Below are 12,661 nucleotides of genomic sequence, written 5' to 3' on the forward strand. Positions count from 1 at the left end.
CTTTAGCTAACTAGCATTGGTTGAATTTCTAGCAATGTAGTATAGTATTTTCATAGAATATAATATGGCTAGGGTTGTGAAGTTAAAAAAGTTGGTCCTGGTCTTAGAAAACAATGGGTGGGAATCAGATTAATTATTCCTAGAATTTTGTGCATACTGTCTCACCTGTATATCTAGTTTTGTTTGTTTGGGTTTTTTTTAACAAACTCTTACAACTTTTTGAAAAATCACTGAAGTTGCTTTTTTCTCCTCTTCAAAATTTTAGGCCCACCCAAAATACTTGAGTTGTATTGCAATCAGCTGTTTTTTCCTAGCTGCCAAGACTGTTGAGGAGGATGAGGTAAATATTTTCCTTTAAAGATTAGTTATGTCTTTTTCTTGAAAATTTCTCTCCATTTATTAGCTTGCTTTCTATTTATCTGAACAAAAATTGAAAATTAGCTTATTTTTTTCTGTCCTCTTGCCCTGCCGTGTTCCTCTTTGCTTTTGACAGAGAATTCCAGTATTAAAGGTGTTGGCAAGAGACAGTTTCTGTGGATGTTCTTCATCTGAAATTCTGAGGATGGAGAGAATTATTCTGGATAAGTTGAATTGGGATCTTCACACAGCTACGCCATTGGATTTTCTTCACATTGTGAGTATACCTGATTCTCTCAGATTTTTATTTGAATATGTAGTCTTGTTTTAGTAACCTAGAAAGTAGATTGCCCACTCATTTTTTTGTTGTTGTTGTGATTTTTAGGAAAAGAAAAATTATAGATAACCAAGGAAAACTGGGAAATTAACATATATGTCAAATTACATGAAACTAAAACTACAGACTTAAGAAATTGAGTAATACCTGAGGTTATATCAGTTTCTGTGCATAATTTACCTAAAACTTAAAATAAAACTAGTATGATGTTCTTACGATTTCTTTTCAGTTCCATGCCATTGCAGTGTCAGCTAGGCCTCAGTTACTTTTCAGTTTGCCCAAACTGAGCCCATCTCAACATTTGGCAGTCCTTACCAAGCAACTCCTTCATTGTATGGCCTGCAACCAACTTCTGCAATTCAAAGGATCCATGCTTGCTCTGGCCATGGTTAGTTTGGAAATGGAGAAACTTATTCCTGATTGGCTTCCTCTTACAATTGAACTGCTTCAGAAAGCACAGGTAGGTGCCAATCAAATTAAGTGTTCATTTTAAGTTCATCTCTCATTGGGATACGTAGGGTTGCTAGATGACTATAAAACGAAGAGACATTTCTAATCTTATAATGGCAAACTGCTTTTAAGAGGAGACAAGAGTAAAGTAATACACACTTCAAACTTTCGGGCTAGGTGAACTTTCTTCTCTTGTAAAGCTTAGTCTTTTTTTTGCTTCTTTTCAACCCTTCTAAGTTACTTAAATTTTTAAGAATCTTGACAAATTAATAAGATTCTCTATAATATATTGTCCTTTAGTTTTGTACGAAGAACCTTCTTAGCTATATTTGTAGGTTTCACCATAGTACTTCTATACTTCGCTTATTTTGTAAAAATCAAAAACATAAATGGCAAGAAGTTTGCTTTTTAGACAAGCAAATAATTGACTAGAAAGTGAAGTATTTGTACTAGACTTTGTCAAGTAGAAGCTAACTTTCTGAAAGAGGTTTTGTCCTGGTAGTTCCTATTTTTGCCTAAAATTAGTCAATCACTTCTATCTGCAAATTGGTATAAAATTTTACAGGCCAGTTAAATTTTTTGTCAACTATCTATATAAAATGTAAGAGTTTTAATGGAGAAAATTCTCAAATAGATAGTTAGTAATAGTACTATATGTTAGCAAATGCTTTGAATAATCTTATGTCACCCAATAGAATGTAAAGTTTAGATCTGCAAACCATACTCCTCTGCCAACTGAGTCCATAAAAGACTTATGAATTCACTTTCCCTTTATATGTCCTTATTTATTCTTATTTGGTAGTAGTTATTCTGATATATTTTATTGGATTTTATTTAGAGAAGAGACTTAAATTCTGAGCTAAAGTAATTATATTTTATAATAAAAAAACTAGTCTTAGCAAAGAGCTTCAGTTATTGAACTAATAAAACTTAGAATACTATTAAAGAAAAATGAGAATAATACTTGAATTTGGCGTTTTGTAAGATGCTTATAATTGATGTCATAGATATGAACTATAAAAGTTAGCAGACATAGAAATACCTCAGTGCTACCTCTTAGCTCTGAAAATTTTAGGCCCTAGTCTGTGAGCAGAGAAGGATTGAGGGTCTTTTCATAAAACATTGGTGATCAACACAGTATATTAGCTAGAGGCCCATTCCTCTTTTGTTTTGTTTAGTTTTTAGCATGGGTCAGCTTGTTCTATATCCCTGGGATAGATAGGCATATGATGTTAGTTAGAAACACAGGCTGTTTCTCCTTTACAGGAGAGAAATTTTTTTTTCTTCAATTTTTTTTTTTTTTTTTAACGTTTGTTTATTTTTGAGAGAGAGAGAGACAGAGACAGAGCGTGAGCAGGGGAGGGACAGAGAGAGAGGGAGACACAGAATCTGCAGCAGGCTCCAGGCCCTGAGCTGTTTGTCAGCACAGAGCCCGACATGGGGCTCGAACCATGAACTTACGAGATCGTGACCTGAGCTGAAGTCGGACGCTTAACCGATTGAGCCACCCAGGCACCCTGAGATAAGTTCTTCTAGCGTACCTTAGATTGTTATAATTGAAAAGTATTTCTTTCCATTGAAATGAATGCTATAGTGAAAGTAGATTCTAGGAGATAGTTGATATTTAGTGAGAATTTTTACAAACTATCACAAATCATAGAAGAGAATAGTGTGGTACAGGAAATTTACTTTGCTTATCTATTGTATTGGAAAGTGAAGTTGAATGTTAGTCATTTACATTAGACTATGGAAGTGGGGTATGGGACATTAATAGAAAACCTCTACATTTCATTTTTCATTTTTTTATTGGGACAAATGACATCTTTAAATGCTCTGACTTGATCTCTGTGCTAATTCCCAAAACTAGTACAGGAAAAGTTGTTATATGAACTGTTACTGTCACAAAGAAAGGACGGACTTTGAAGCATAAATAATAAGAATGTTATAAATAGCGTATGTATTCTGTAGCTTTGAGAGTTTGTTTCTAAAAAACACTGGAAAATATGCTTATTCTCTCTCATAAGTCTTCTGGTGTTTTGTGTTAAGAAAATGTTCATTGAAACTTGTTCCTTTTTTACTGAAGTAGTATTATAGACTTGGAATTCTTGGAATTTGAAGGGATCTTCTTAGAAATTCCATTCAACTCCTTTATTTTAAATCTGCAGTTCAGGGTACTTGGTACTTTCTCAGAGACCCACAGGACTACTTAGTAAAGGACCAATGCTTTGTCCATACAAACCTTAAAGATTTAGTTCAGTGGTTTTCAGAATTTCTTTTAGAACTGGAATCCTTCCCTTGACTCCAGTAAAATCTTGTACACACACAATCCGAGAATGTAAGGTAGGAAAGTATTTCTTTGTAATATGTATTTGGGGCAGAGACCTGTTGGATGCAGAGTCTGAATATGGCCCCTTCCCTTCTGCATATTGTTTGGATATAGTTTGAAAACCAGTGTTTAATTTTCTTATACATACATAAATAGTTATATTCCACAAACTTTTACTGGAAAATCTGTGATCTAGGCACTGGGAATACAGTAGTTGTAAAAAAACAAAAAAAAAAGGTTCTGCCCCGTGTAGTATTCAAATTCTAATGGAGAAGATAAAAACAATGTCACAGCACTTGAGATTTTGGTACTTGGTCTTAACAGTTCTCTAAAACCAGCTGGGACTGATAGCCAACATATGTGGCCTAAACCTGGTGGATCTGGATTCTTGAAGGCTCAGTGCTATGTTTGCTAAGTTCATTTGAGTTTAGGTAGGAATACGAGGTCTAATATCTTTGTAATTAGATGTGTTCAAATAAATATTCCTCCTGGATTCTTGGGTCTAGTATAGGAAATTTTTGTGGAGTATTGGTGAGACCATGCCAGAATTACTTATAACATGTTTCCCAGTATCCTGGTTTGAGAGGACTGCTGATTTTTATCCTAAATACCTCATGCTGTGCGGGAGCCACTGTCACTGGCTCTGCCTTCGTTCCCTCTGGAATTCAGACAAAGTTTCCCTAGTTTGAAAGGCAAGCCTAGTTGACCTCCCAGTTCCCTCCTAGTTGACCACCCCTGCCTCTTAGCTACATGTTGGTCGCCATTTTGAGATGGCCAAACCTCTTTCTCTTAACCCCTTTTTTCATTGCCCTACTTCTGTAGCTGTACTCACATCTTCCTCTTTCTGACTGATGTGGCCCACCTTTGAGAATCTCAGGATGTTAACTTTGCTGAAAGAGTGTGGTGGTCTTCCTAGTCCCTAGCCAAGCAGTAGTCACAGTTGATGTTCTCTCCAGTAGTTTAAAACTAGAGGAGGGAGTTATGTGGTGCCTGGGTGGCTAAGTTGGTTGAGGGTCCAGCTTTTAGCCCGGGTCATGATCTTGTGATTTGTGGGTTGGAGCCTGGTGTCAGGCTCTGTGCTGACAGCTCAGGCCCTGGAACCTGCTTCAGATTCTGTCTGTCTGTCTGTCTCTCTCTCTTTCAAAAAAAAAATAATAATAAAAAAAAAATAATTTTTTTTTTTTTTAACTAGAGTAGGGAATTAAAGAAGCAGGCCTTCCTCACCAGGATCTCCCAGTTCTTCTTTAAGGTGCCTAAGATCAGACTGCTGCAGCAGATGTTTTCAGTCCTTCATGCTGTCCACCAAACATGGGTCCTTCAGAACCTATCATTTATGTGATGGTATTCTTCGCCCCTTTCCCATCTGGATGTCTGCCCTATAGTTGCCCCACCTTCCTTGGTGAGCTACATTACAGTTGTGTTTGTTTCCTTAGCAAGCGATACTTAAAAATGTTTACCGTATTTGAAGTCTGTGAACGTAGTCATGAAAAACAACAATAGATGTTCTCTTAACATCCTACAATTAGAATGAGTTCACTTTAACAGTTTCATTAGAGGACTTGTCTGGTGTATGAAGTTGTAGTAATTCCAGTTTATGTGCTTGTTTTGTTTCCTCCACTGGATCTCAGCAAGGGTCATACTCTTAAGTAGAACAAATTCAGGTAGTAAATTAGAAGGAATTTCTTTTGATAGGTTATTTTGGAAAAAGGATTTAGTTGGATGAAATAGAGTTCATATAGATGGTATTGGTTTGAATAATGTCTTTCTAGCTCTGTCATTTTCTAAAATACAGTTGACTCTTGAACAACACAGGTTTGAACTGCATGGGTCCAGTTATAAATGGATTTTTTTACAGTATGCTTTTATAAATATGTCTTACGATTTCCTTAACATTTTCTTTTCTCCATCTTTATTGTAAGTGTATAATGCGTACACAAAATATGTGCTTATCAACTATTTATGTTATTGGTAAGGCTTCTGGTCAACAGTAGGCTGTTAATAAAGTTTTGGGGAGTTGAAAGTTAGATGCAGATTTTCAACTTTGGGGGTTGGTGCCCATAACTGCCCCATGTTGTTCAAGGGTCAACTGTGTAATGTTCTATTAAAATCTATTAATTTTTTCACAGAGAAAGATTATAGTGGCATAGTCTTCCTTTTACTTGAAATACATGTCTTTTTTCAAACCAGTAGCATCTATATGAACTCTACTTTTCAGGATTCTGCTGTGGTATTATGCCCCATGGCCAAGGCATTAGAGTATTTATGATACTTTTGTGGGCCCCCGAGCATTAGTCATTTGCTAAAGAACAGTATTATACTCTAGCCCTTTTTTCACTTCCCAATTTGTGTCTTTCATTTCTGTTACCACTCTTTTGTGGGCTTCTTGAAGCATTGGCTAGGGTACCTCTTTCTTTAAAGAACTTTTAAAGCCCCATTCCTCTTCTGTGTTTTTTGTTCCACTGTTCTTAGCATGACTCAGCTTGTTCTGCATCCCTGAGACATGATAAGCCCTAGCCTATGGTTGTAAGCTTGATAGTTGGGGACTATCTTTAAGTATTATAAATTCTTTTAAGGGAAGAAAAGAAATTCTAAGACTAGTTAATAGTATTTTGCCCTTAAGGTGTTACCTAGTGTCTTTTAAACTAGGAAAAAATTTAGTGAACAAAACGGTAGATATTAAAAGTGGTCATTTTCATGTATTATTTCTGACAGTTTTAGGCATTTTAACATTTGTACTGTGATAACACCTGTTGATTTCTTCTTTCCACTGATGCTTTCCTGCATAACAAATAATATCCTTACAGATAAAAATAGTATTGTGACCAAATATGTTTCTGTTATCGCAGACCATATTACTTTATTTTCTCTCTGGTATCTCACATAGTTATGCTGTGTACTGCAGGTTATATAGGTATAAATAAGATGTGGTTAAGAAATGTCCAAAAATACTTGTAAAATATACAAGACTAGAAAGTGACCCCAATAGTTAATAGTTTAAATAGGCTTCCTGGAGGTGGTGGCAGTTAGCAGGTCTGGATGGAATTGGTAATCCAGTTTTAACAGGTAGAAACAGGATGAGCAAGGATAAAGTAAGAAAGGGCAAGATTTACACAGAATAGAGAAAGCAGGCCTGTTTGGCAGAAATTGGGATAAGTCAGGGAATAAGACTGAAAAAGAGGGTTGGGGTCAGATTGTAGAGAGCCTTTATACCAAGCTAAAGAGGTTAGCTTATTTCTGGTAGGCATTGGGGTGCCGCTAAAAAAATTGAATAGGGGAAGAAATGTATGTTGCCTAGAGGAAGATTATTTTAACTAGAGCTATAATTACAGGGAAAGGAGGACAGAGAGACTAATTGGACTCCTTGAAAGCCTCCTATTATAGTCATTGTGCTAGAAAAGAAAGTTTGGGAATAGAAATGAATATGATACAATGGCTGCCTTTTGGGGGCTTATAGTCTGTAATGGAAAAAGTAAATGTTTAATGGATTATTTTAATACGATGTGGTGTGTAATGACAGGTTGAAATAGATATAGATGGCCCTGGAATTTGGGTGTGTGGTGGCAAGAGGAGTTAAGGGTAGCTTCAGAAAGGATACCTGAACTATCCTGAAGGTTAAGAAGAAATTAGTCAAACCCCAAATTAAAAACATTTCTTCTTAAAGTTGTCAAGCCTGCTAATTTCTACAAAAATATAATTTGTCAAAAGTTCTCATTTGCTGTTTTAAAAACAAAATACTTAAATTGTTCTAAATTCTTAGCTAGATGATCTTCCCCATCCCTTACTTAAATTTTTTTGTGCCTCTGGTTTTTTCCTTAAATTTTTAATGAATTTTGTGTTTATCTGTTCCTTGGTCCTCATGAAGGGATTGGAAGTGGCAGAGGGTGGAGTGAAGGGCCCTGTAGACAAGAGGAATACACTGGACAAGAGTGGACATTGCATATACACAGTGAACAAAAGAGAATAGTTTGTTTTCATGAAGATGTTGCATATAACTGCAGTTACAGAATTAAAGTTCCAAAGAGACTTCCATTAGAAGTACAGATTTGGTCATAATCCCTAAGAAGATGATGGGTAGACTGGAGGAATAGCTGAATTTCAAGTAGAAGATGTGGGGAGAGACAAAGCTGGGGAGGACAGAGGGCGCAGTGAGGAAAAGCTGCCAGCATATTAATTAAATGATCAACCTTTGTTTTTTTTCTTCCTGGCCCAGATGGCTAGCTCCCAGCTGATCCACTGTCGGGAGCTTGTGGCACATCACCTTTCTTCTCTGCAGTCTTCCCTGCCTCTAAATTCCGTTTATGTCTACCGTCCCCTCAAGCACACCCTGGTGACCTGTGACAAAGGAGTGTTCAGATTACATCCCTCCTCTGTCCCAGGCCCAGATTTAGATTTCTCCAAGGACAACAGCAAACCAGAAGTGCCAGTCAGAGGTGCAGCAGCCTTCTACCATCATCTCCCAGCTGCCAGTGGGTGCAAGCATACCTCTGCTAAACGCAAAGTAGAGGAAATGGAAGTGGATGACTTCTATGATGGAATCAAACGGCTCTATAATGAAGATAATGCTTCAGAAAGTGTGGGTTCTGTTTGTGGCACTGATCTGTCAAGGCAAGAGGGACATGCTTCTCCTTGTCCACCTTTGCAGCCAGTTTCTGTCATGTAGCTTCAAGTGTTACCTTCAAGTGCAAACTAAGGTAGACTACTCTGGGAATTAGGAACATGGAAAACCAGGAAAGGTTCTATAAAGTTATATACCTTATCAGGCCGATTTGAAGTGAGCCAGAAAAAAACCCATTTACTTGGGTAGCAAATTATAATCAACATTATTTAAGCATTTAAAGACCAAAAAAGTTAGAAACTTCAAAAAAGATCAAATTTTTTTTTTAAGTTAAATTTTTTTAGTATTTGTCAGTTCCATTCTTTTCTCTGCTAAGATGTAATGGAGATTGACCCCATGTCAAAAATTTATATTCAAGTGTTTTAAGTTCCAAAATTCATAGCTAGCACACTCTGTCACCAGCATCCTGATTTAATTTTCCTCATTTTTGCTTGCTTGTTTATTGAATACTAAATGAACTTTATGCATGTTGATCTATAGCCTGATTTCCACTGATTAGGAAACCCTCAAAATTATTTTTAGCAATTTAGTGAATAAATTCATTTCAGTGTGACAGCCATGTTTGATCCATGATTCAAATTAATCCCAAAAGGGTACTTTAAAATTGCCCCATATGAATGAGAAGTGGTAATAGAAAAAGGACTGACATTACCACATTGATTTTGTGTTTCTTATTTCAATTCCTGGAGTCTGGAAACAAAATTACTGTTTTTATTTTTGTTTTTCTTAAACTGAAGCTTAAAAGTGGCATGTAATTAGGATATGGTTAGATTTGTTGAAAGCATTTTTGAAATTTATATAAAAGAATTTGTGATAAAGTTAATGTATCCAGGTGCTCACCAAAGAAACATGTAACAACTAAGATTATTATTATTTTTTTTTTTTGGTAACTGATTAGTTTTCATTCATTTGTAATCAGTAGGAGAGACTGTCTAGATGTTGGGGCAGCTCTATGATTTGGGTCTATAACATGTAATAACTGAATTCAGTGCCCTAGATTTATGTTAAGCTATTAGGATTTTCTTGATGGAAGTTATTCACCCTCCCTGTATTTCTCTTAATGACTTCTGGATCCTCAGCTCCCTGTTCAGTCTGAAGAAGGTATTGCAGTCAGAACCATGTGCTGATGATAAAAAGCCTCTGGTAGCAATAAAAGTTGTCCTTAACCTTTGTATCTTTAACTTTTTTTCTGCTTGTGAAGAGGTACAAGTTCCTGATTGCTTAGACACTGGTATTGGGATAAAAATCCCAAATATATGCTCACAGAAAATAAAACAGGATTTAAATGTGACTGAGGAATGTAGGTTTTGACGTAAAGAATTTTTCTATTATCTCTTTTTCTTACCTTCCAAATAGTAAATTTTCATTTGATGGAATGGTTTGTGAGAGCACCCATGTCTGGATGACATCATTTTTAGCCCACTGGTTTCGTTCTGTTTAGCAGAGCAAGAGCATTCTTAGGTCACCACTTCTTTGAAATTACTAAGGTTTGACTGCCTGCACGACCTTGCCATCCATTCAAATGGGAAACTTTTACTTCCGTGTAAGTACAGGCAGTGGGAGGGAAGTTTTAAAAACATGAACTGTTTATGGGTGAAGATAGCAAGAGATTGGCTTTGTAGATACACATTTTAAAAAATCACACTTACCCTAATTTTCATCTGGTCTGTTACTTAATTCTCCTGCATTGGGGAGCTCTAAGAAATTTACAACTACACATGTTCACCATTTCTGTTAAATAAATGGCACTTAATCCCCCCTACCTCCATTTAACAGATGTTCAAGCTAGGGATGAAACTGAGCCTAACATTAGAATATTTCTAGTCCAGCCACTACAGATTGAATATAAGAGGGCAATAAGATTTTAATTAGTTGACTTTGAGGTTTTCTAATCTTACCAAAAACTGATAAATCAGTTTGGAACATAGTATTGTTTCTAAAAGTGTTTTTAAAAATATTTTGGAGAGAGAGTGCACACAAGCAGGACAGCAGAGAGAGAGGGAGACACAGAATTCAAAGCAGGCTACAGGCTCTGAGCCGTCAGCACAGAGCCCAACGTGGGGCTCGAACTCATGAATCGAGAGATCATAAACTGAGCCAAAGTCAGACACTTAACTGACTGAGCCACCCAGGTGCCCCAGAACATGGTAGTTCTTCTGGGAAACTGAGTTGGGATGGTTGGGCTGGCACTTTCATGCTTCAAAGCTATTTAGCCCAGAGTTCAATTAAATGAAGGTACTTAGGGGACCAGACCTTCCTGAGCACCCTTTTCAGTTCACTGTTCCAGAGACCTGAGCTACCATGGGTTCTTGACTCTGAGGAGCCTGAACTCATGGATCGAGACAGAAAAAGCACAATATTCTTGAACAGCATGGAGTTTTTCATTGAATATGTTCCTGCTCATTACTCTGTCCCGAGTTACTTGTCTTAAATCTTGGCATCACATCACAAGTTATTCTTTCAGTATTTGGAAACTTGAGTTTTATGGGTAATTGGTATCTCCACATGGTTAGAAAGCCTATCATTCCATGAAACCTCCACAAAGGCAAGGGAATAAATAGGTATAAATTACCCAATCTTTCATTTAACAGAAAAAGTTAAAGTGAATGCTCTACCTCTTGAAATTCAGACTATAGCGAAGAAGCTATTTTTTGTTCAATTTGAGAGTATAAAGTTATCTGTGGAGAATTGAATGTTTTTTCCACAGATGATGTATTAGTGTGGGGGAGGGGGAAGGCTGGAAATGGGGAGTGTTCCCAAATGCCAGTAAAAAGGTAAAACCAATTTGCCTCAAGTGTTGCTGACACTGCCTTTGGTTTGAAGGAAGCTAGAGCATAGCTCTTCACTCAGTTGAGCTGATGAGACGGAGCTTAACATCTCCACTGTTGGAATTAAGACATTGGTGTCTGTCCCCCAGGTAGTATTTATTTTCTTCTGTTAGAAACAACATATGAGTGTCCGCTGTACTCTACATACCTGGATTTTCAAGCTTCCTAATTTACTCATTCTGGAGTTCCTGAAATAAGAAAGCCGTGCTTGAACATTACTGCCCAGAGCAACACTGGCCTTTCACTTAATGTGACTGCTGATGCTAGGCCTACATGGTAAGGAGCTTGTCTTTGTCCTAAAGGTAGTTTGTACATTTTCAAGTGGAAAGGGAAGATACTATGCCAGATGGTCTCACAACCATCCTGAAAACTCCTACCCCTGGTCTGCATTAGCAAGTTGAGGGTTAGAGAATTATCTAATGCCACATAGCTAAGAATTTTTAATAAGGCTCAATTTCTAACTCAAACCTTTGCCCTTTATATTTGAGAACACAAAGCGTTGTCTAATGTAATTACTTCTGAAACCTCCAAAATTCTTGAAATTAGCCTTTAAATTGTTAATAGAATGTCTCCTCTTCCTGTTATTAAATGTTTTGAGCTTTGGCCACTAGGTGGTGCCTCGAGGAAAATAAAACATCTTTTTAAGTATCTGGGAGAAATTGAGTCACTTGGGCTGACTGTAGGAGAGTGAGGAGTTGAACACTTGTCTCTTGTTAAACATTAACATCATTTGCAGTTATAAATTCACATTTAAGCACAGGAGACCTGTGTATGTATCTGGGACTGAGGGGAAATGCCCAAGATCTGCCATGGTATGGAGCAGATTGTGACGACAGGTCTCCTACCAAAAACAGAAACAAAACCAGTTTTACAAAATGAATCATAATTTTTGTGAGTTGTCTAGTCCTGCAAAATAACCTAGAAATGCGATTGAGAATACTTGAAAATAGCCAATCCCCCAAACCTTGCTGGATTTGAGTCCAGCAAGCTTTGAGTTGAGTTGATTTGACCAAATTCATTAAGACAGAAAAGATGAAGTACATGCTTATATAGCATAGATTGCATCAAGGAATTAAAGCTTTCACTCACCATGAGTTTATGGTTTCTATGATGTACCAATATGCCTAAGACCCAGGTGTAGGATAGAGACCTCTGTCTTGCAAGCCCTTTATTATTGGAAAGTGTAATAAGAGGTAACCAAGAATATCTTACCAGAGAAATTTGGGCAGCGCTCACAATTCATTTTTAGTTTCCAGGAGCTTCTGAGTTAAGGGTGAACTGGGAAAAACCTCTCCCTTTGTCTTGACTATAAAGTAAAATCTTCATAGCCTATCAAATGCCAGAATTGTTGATCTTAATGTGTTACACAACAGCAGAGTAGTAGAAAAGTATAGGCCCGGTGAACTGGTTTCTCATTTCTCAGAAACAGCTTATTTTGTTAGGAAAGAGGACACTCCAGACTGAAGGGCAACCTTAAGCAATCAATGAAAAGCAATCTGGGCAAGGTGGGGGAGAGGGCTTTTGCTTTTCAGAATACAATGTCTTTAAGCAATTTAGCATTGAAAGGGCTTACCTTTTGCTCCAAAAACTTGCTGTGTTCATAAGATATACAGAGACAAGTGCAATTCATAGTGTTTGGCTACATTCCCAGCATCTAATGTAGGCCTGGTACAGTATAGAGAATAAAGTGTTTGTAAAGAGAGAGAGGGACAGGGTGGGGAAGGTGGGTGGATGGATGTGAATAAAGG

The 12,661-nt window shown here is 37.1% G+C and overlaps 1 protein-coding gene across 3 annotated transcripts in view; it reads left to right on the forward strand.

Moving 5' to 3' along the window:
- Nucleotides 1-9,259, forward strand: part of CCNI (cyclin I) — a 35,194-nt gene extending 25,935 nt beyond the window's left edge. For all 3 annotated transcript variants that reach the window (XM_030313633.1, XM_030313634.1, XM_030313635.1), the window contains 4 exons: nt 266-340; nt 494-634; nt 924-1,154; nt 7,681-9,259. In XM_030313633.1, the coding sequence (XP_030169493.1) occupies nt 266-340; nt 494-634; nt 924-1,154; nt 7,681-8,130 (897 nt within the window). In that variant the 3' untranslated portion in view covers nt 8,131-9,259. The remainder of the gene's footprint in view (nt 1-265; nt 341-493; nt 635-923; nt 1,155-7,680) is intronic.
- The last annotated feature ends 3,402 nt before the right edge of the window (nt 9,260-12,661 follow it).

Source organism: Lynx canadensis, chromosome B1, assembly GCF_007474595.2.
Source record: "Lynx canadensis isolate LIC74 chromosome B1, mLynCan4.pri.v2, whole genome shotgun sequence".
Taxonomy (NCBI): Eukaryota; Metazoa; Chordata; class Mammalia; order Carnivora; family Felidae; genus Lynx; species Lynx canadensis.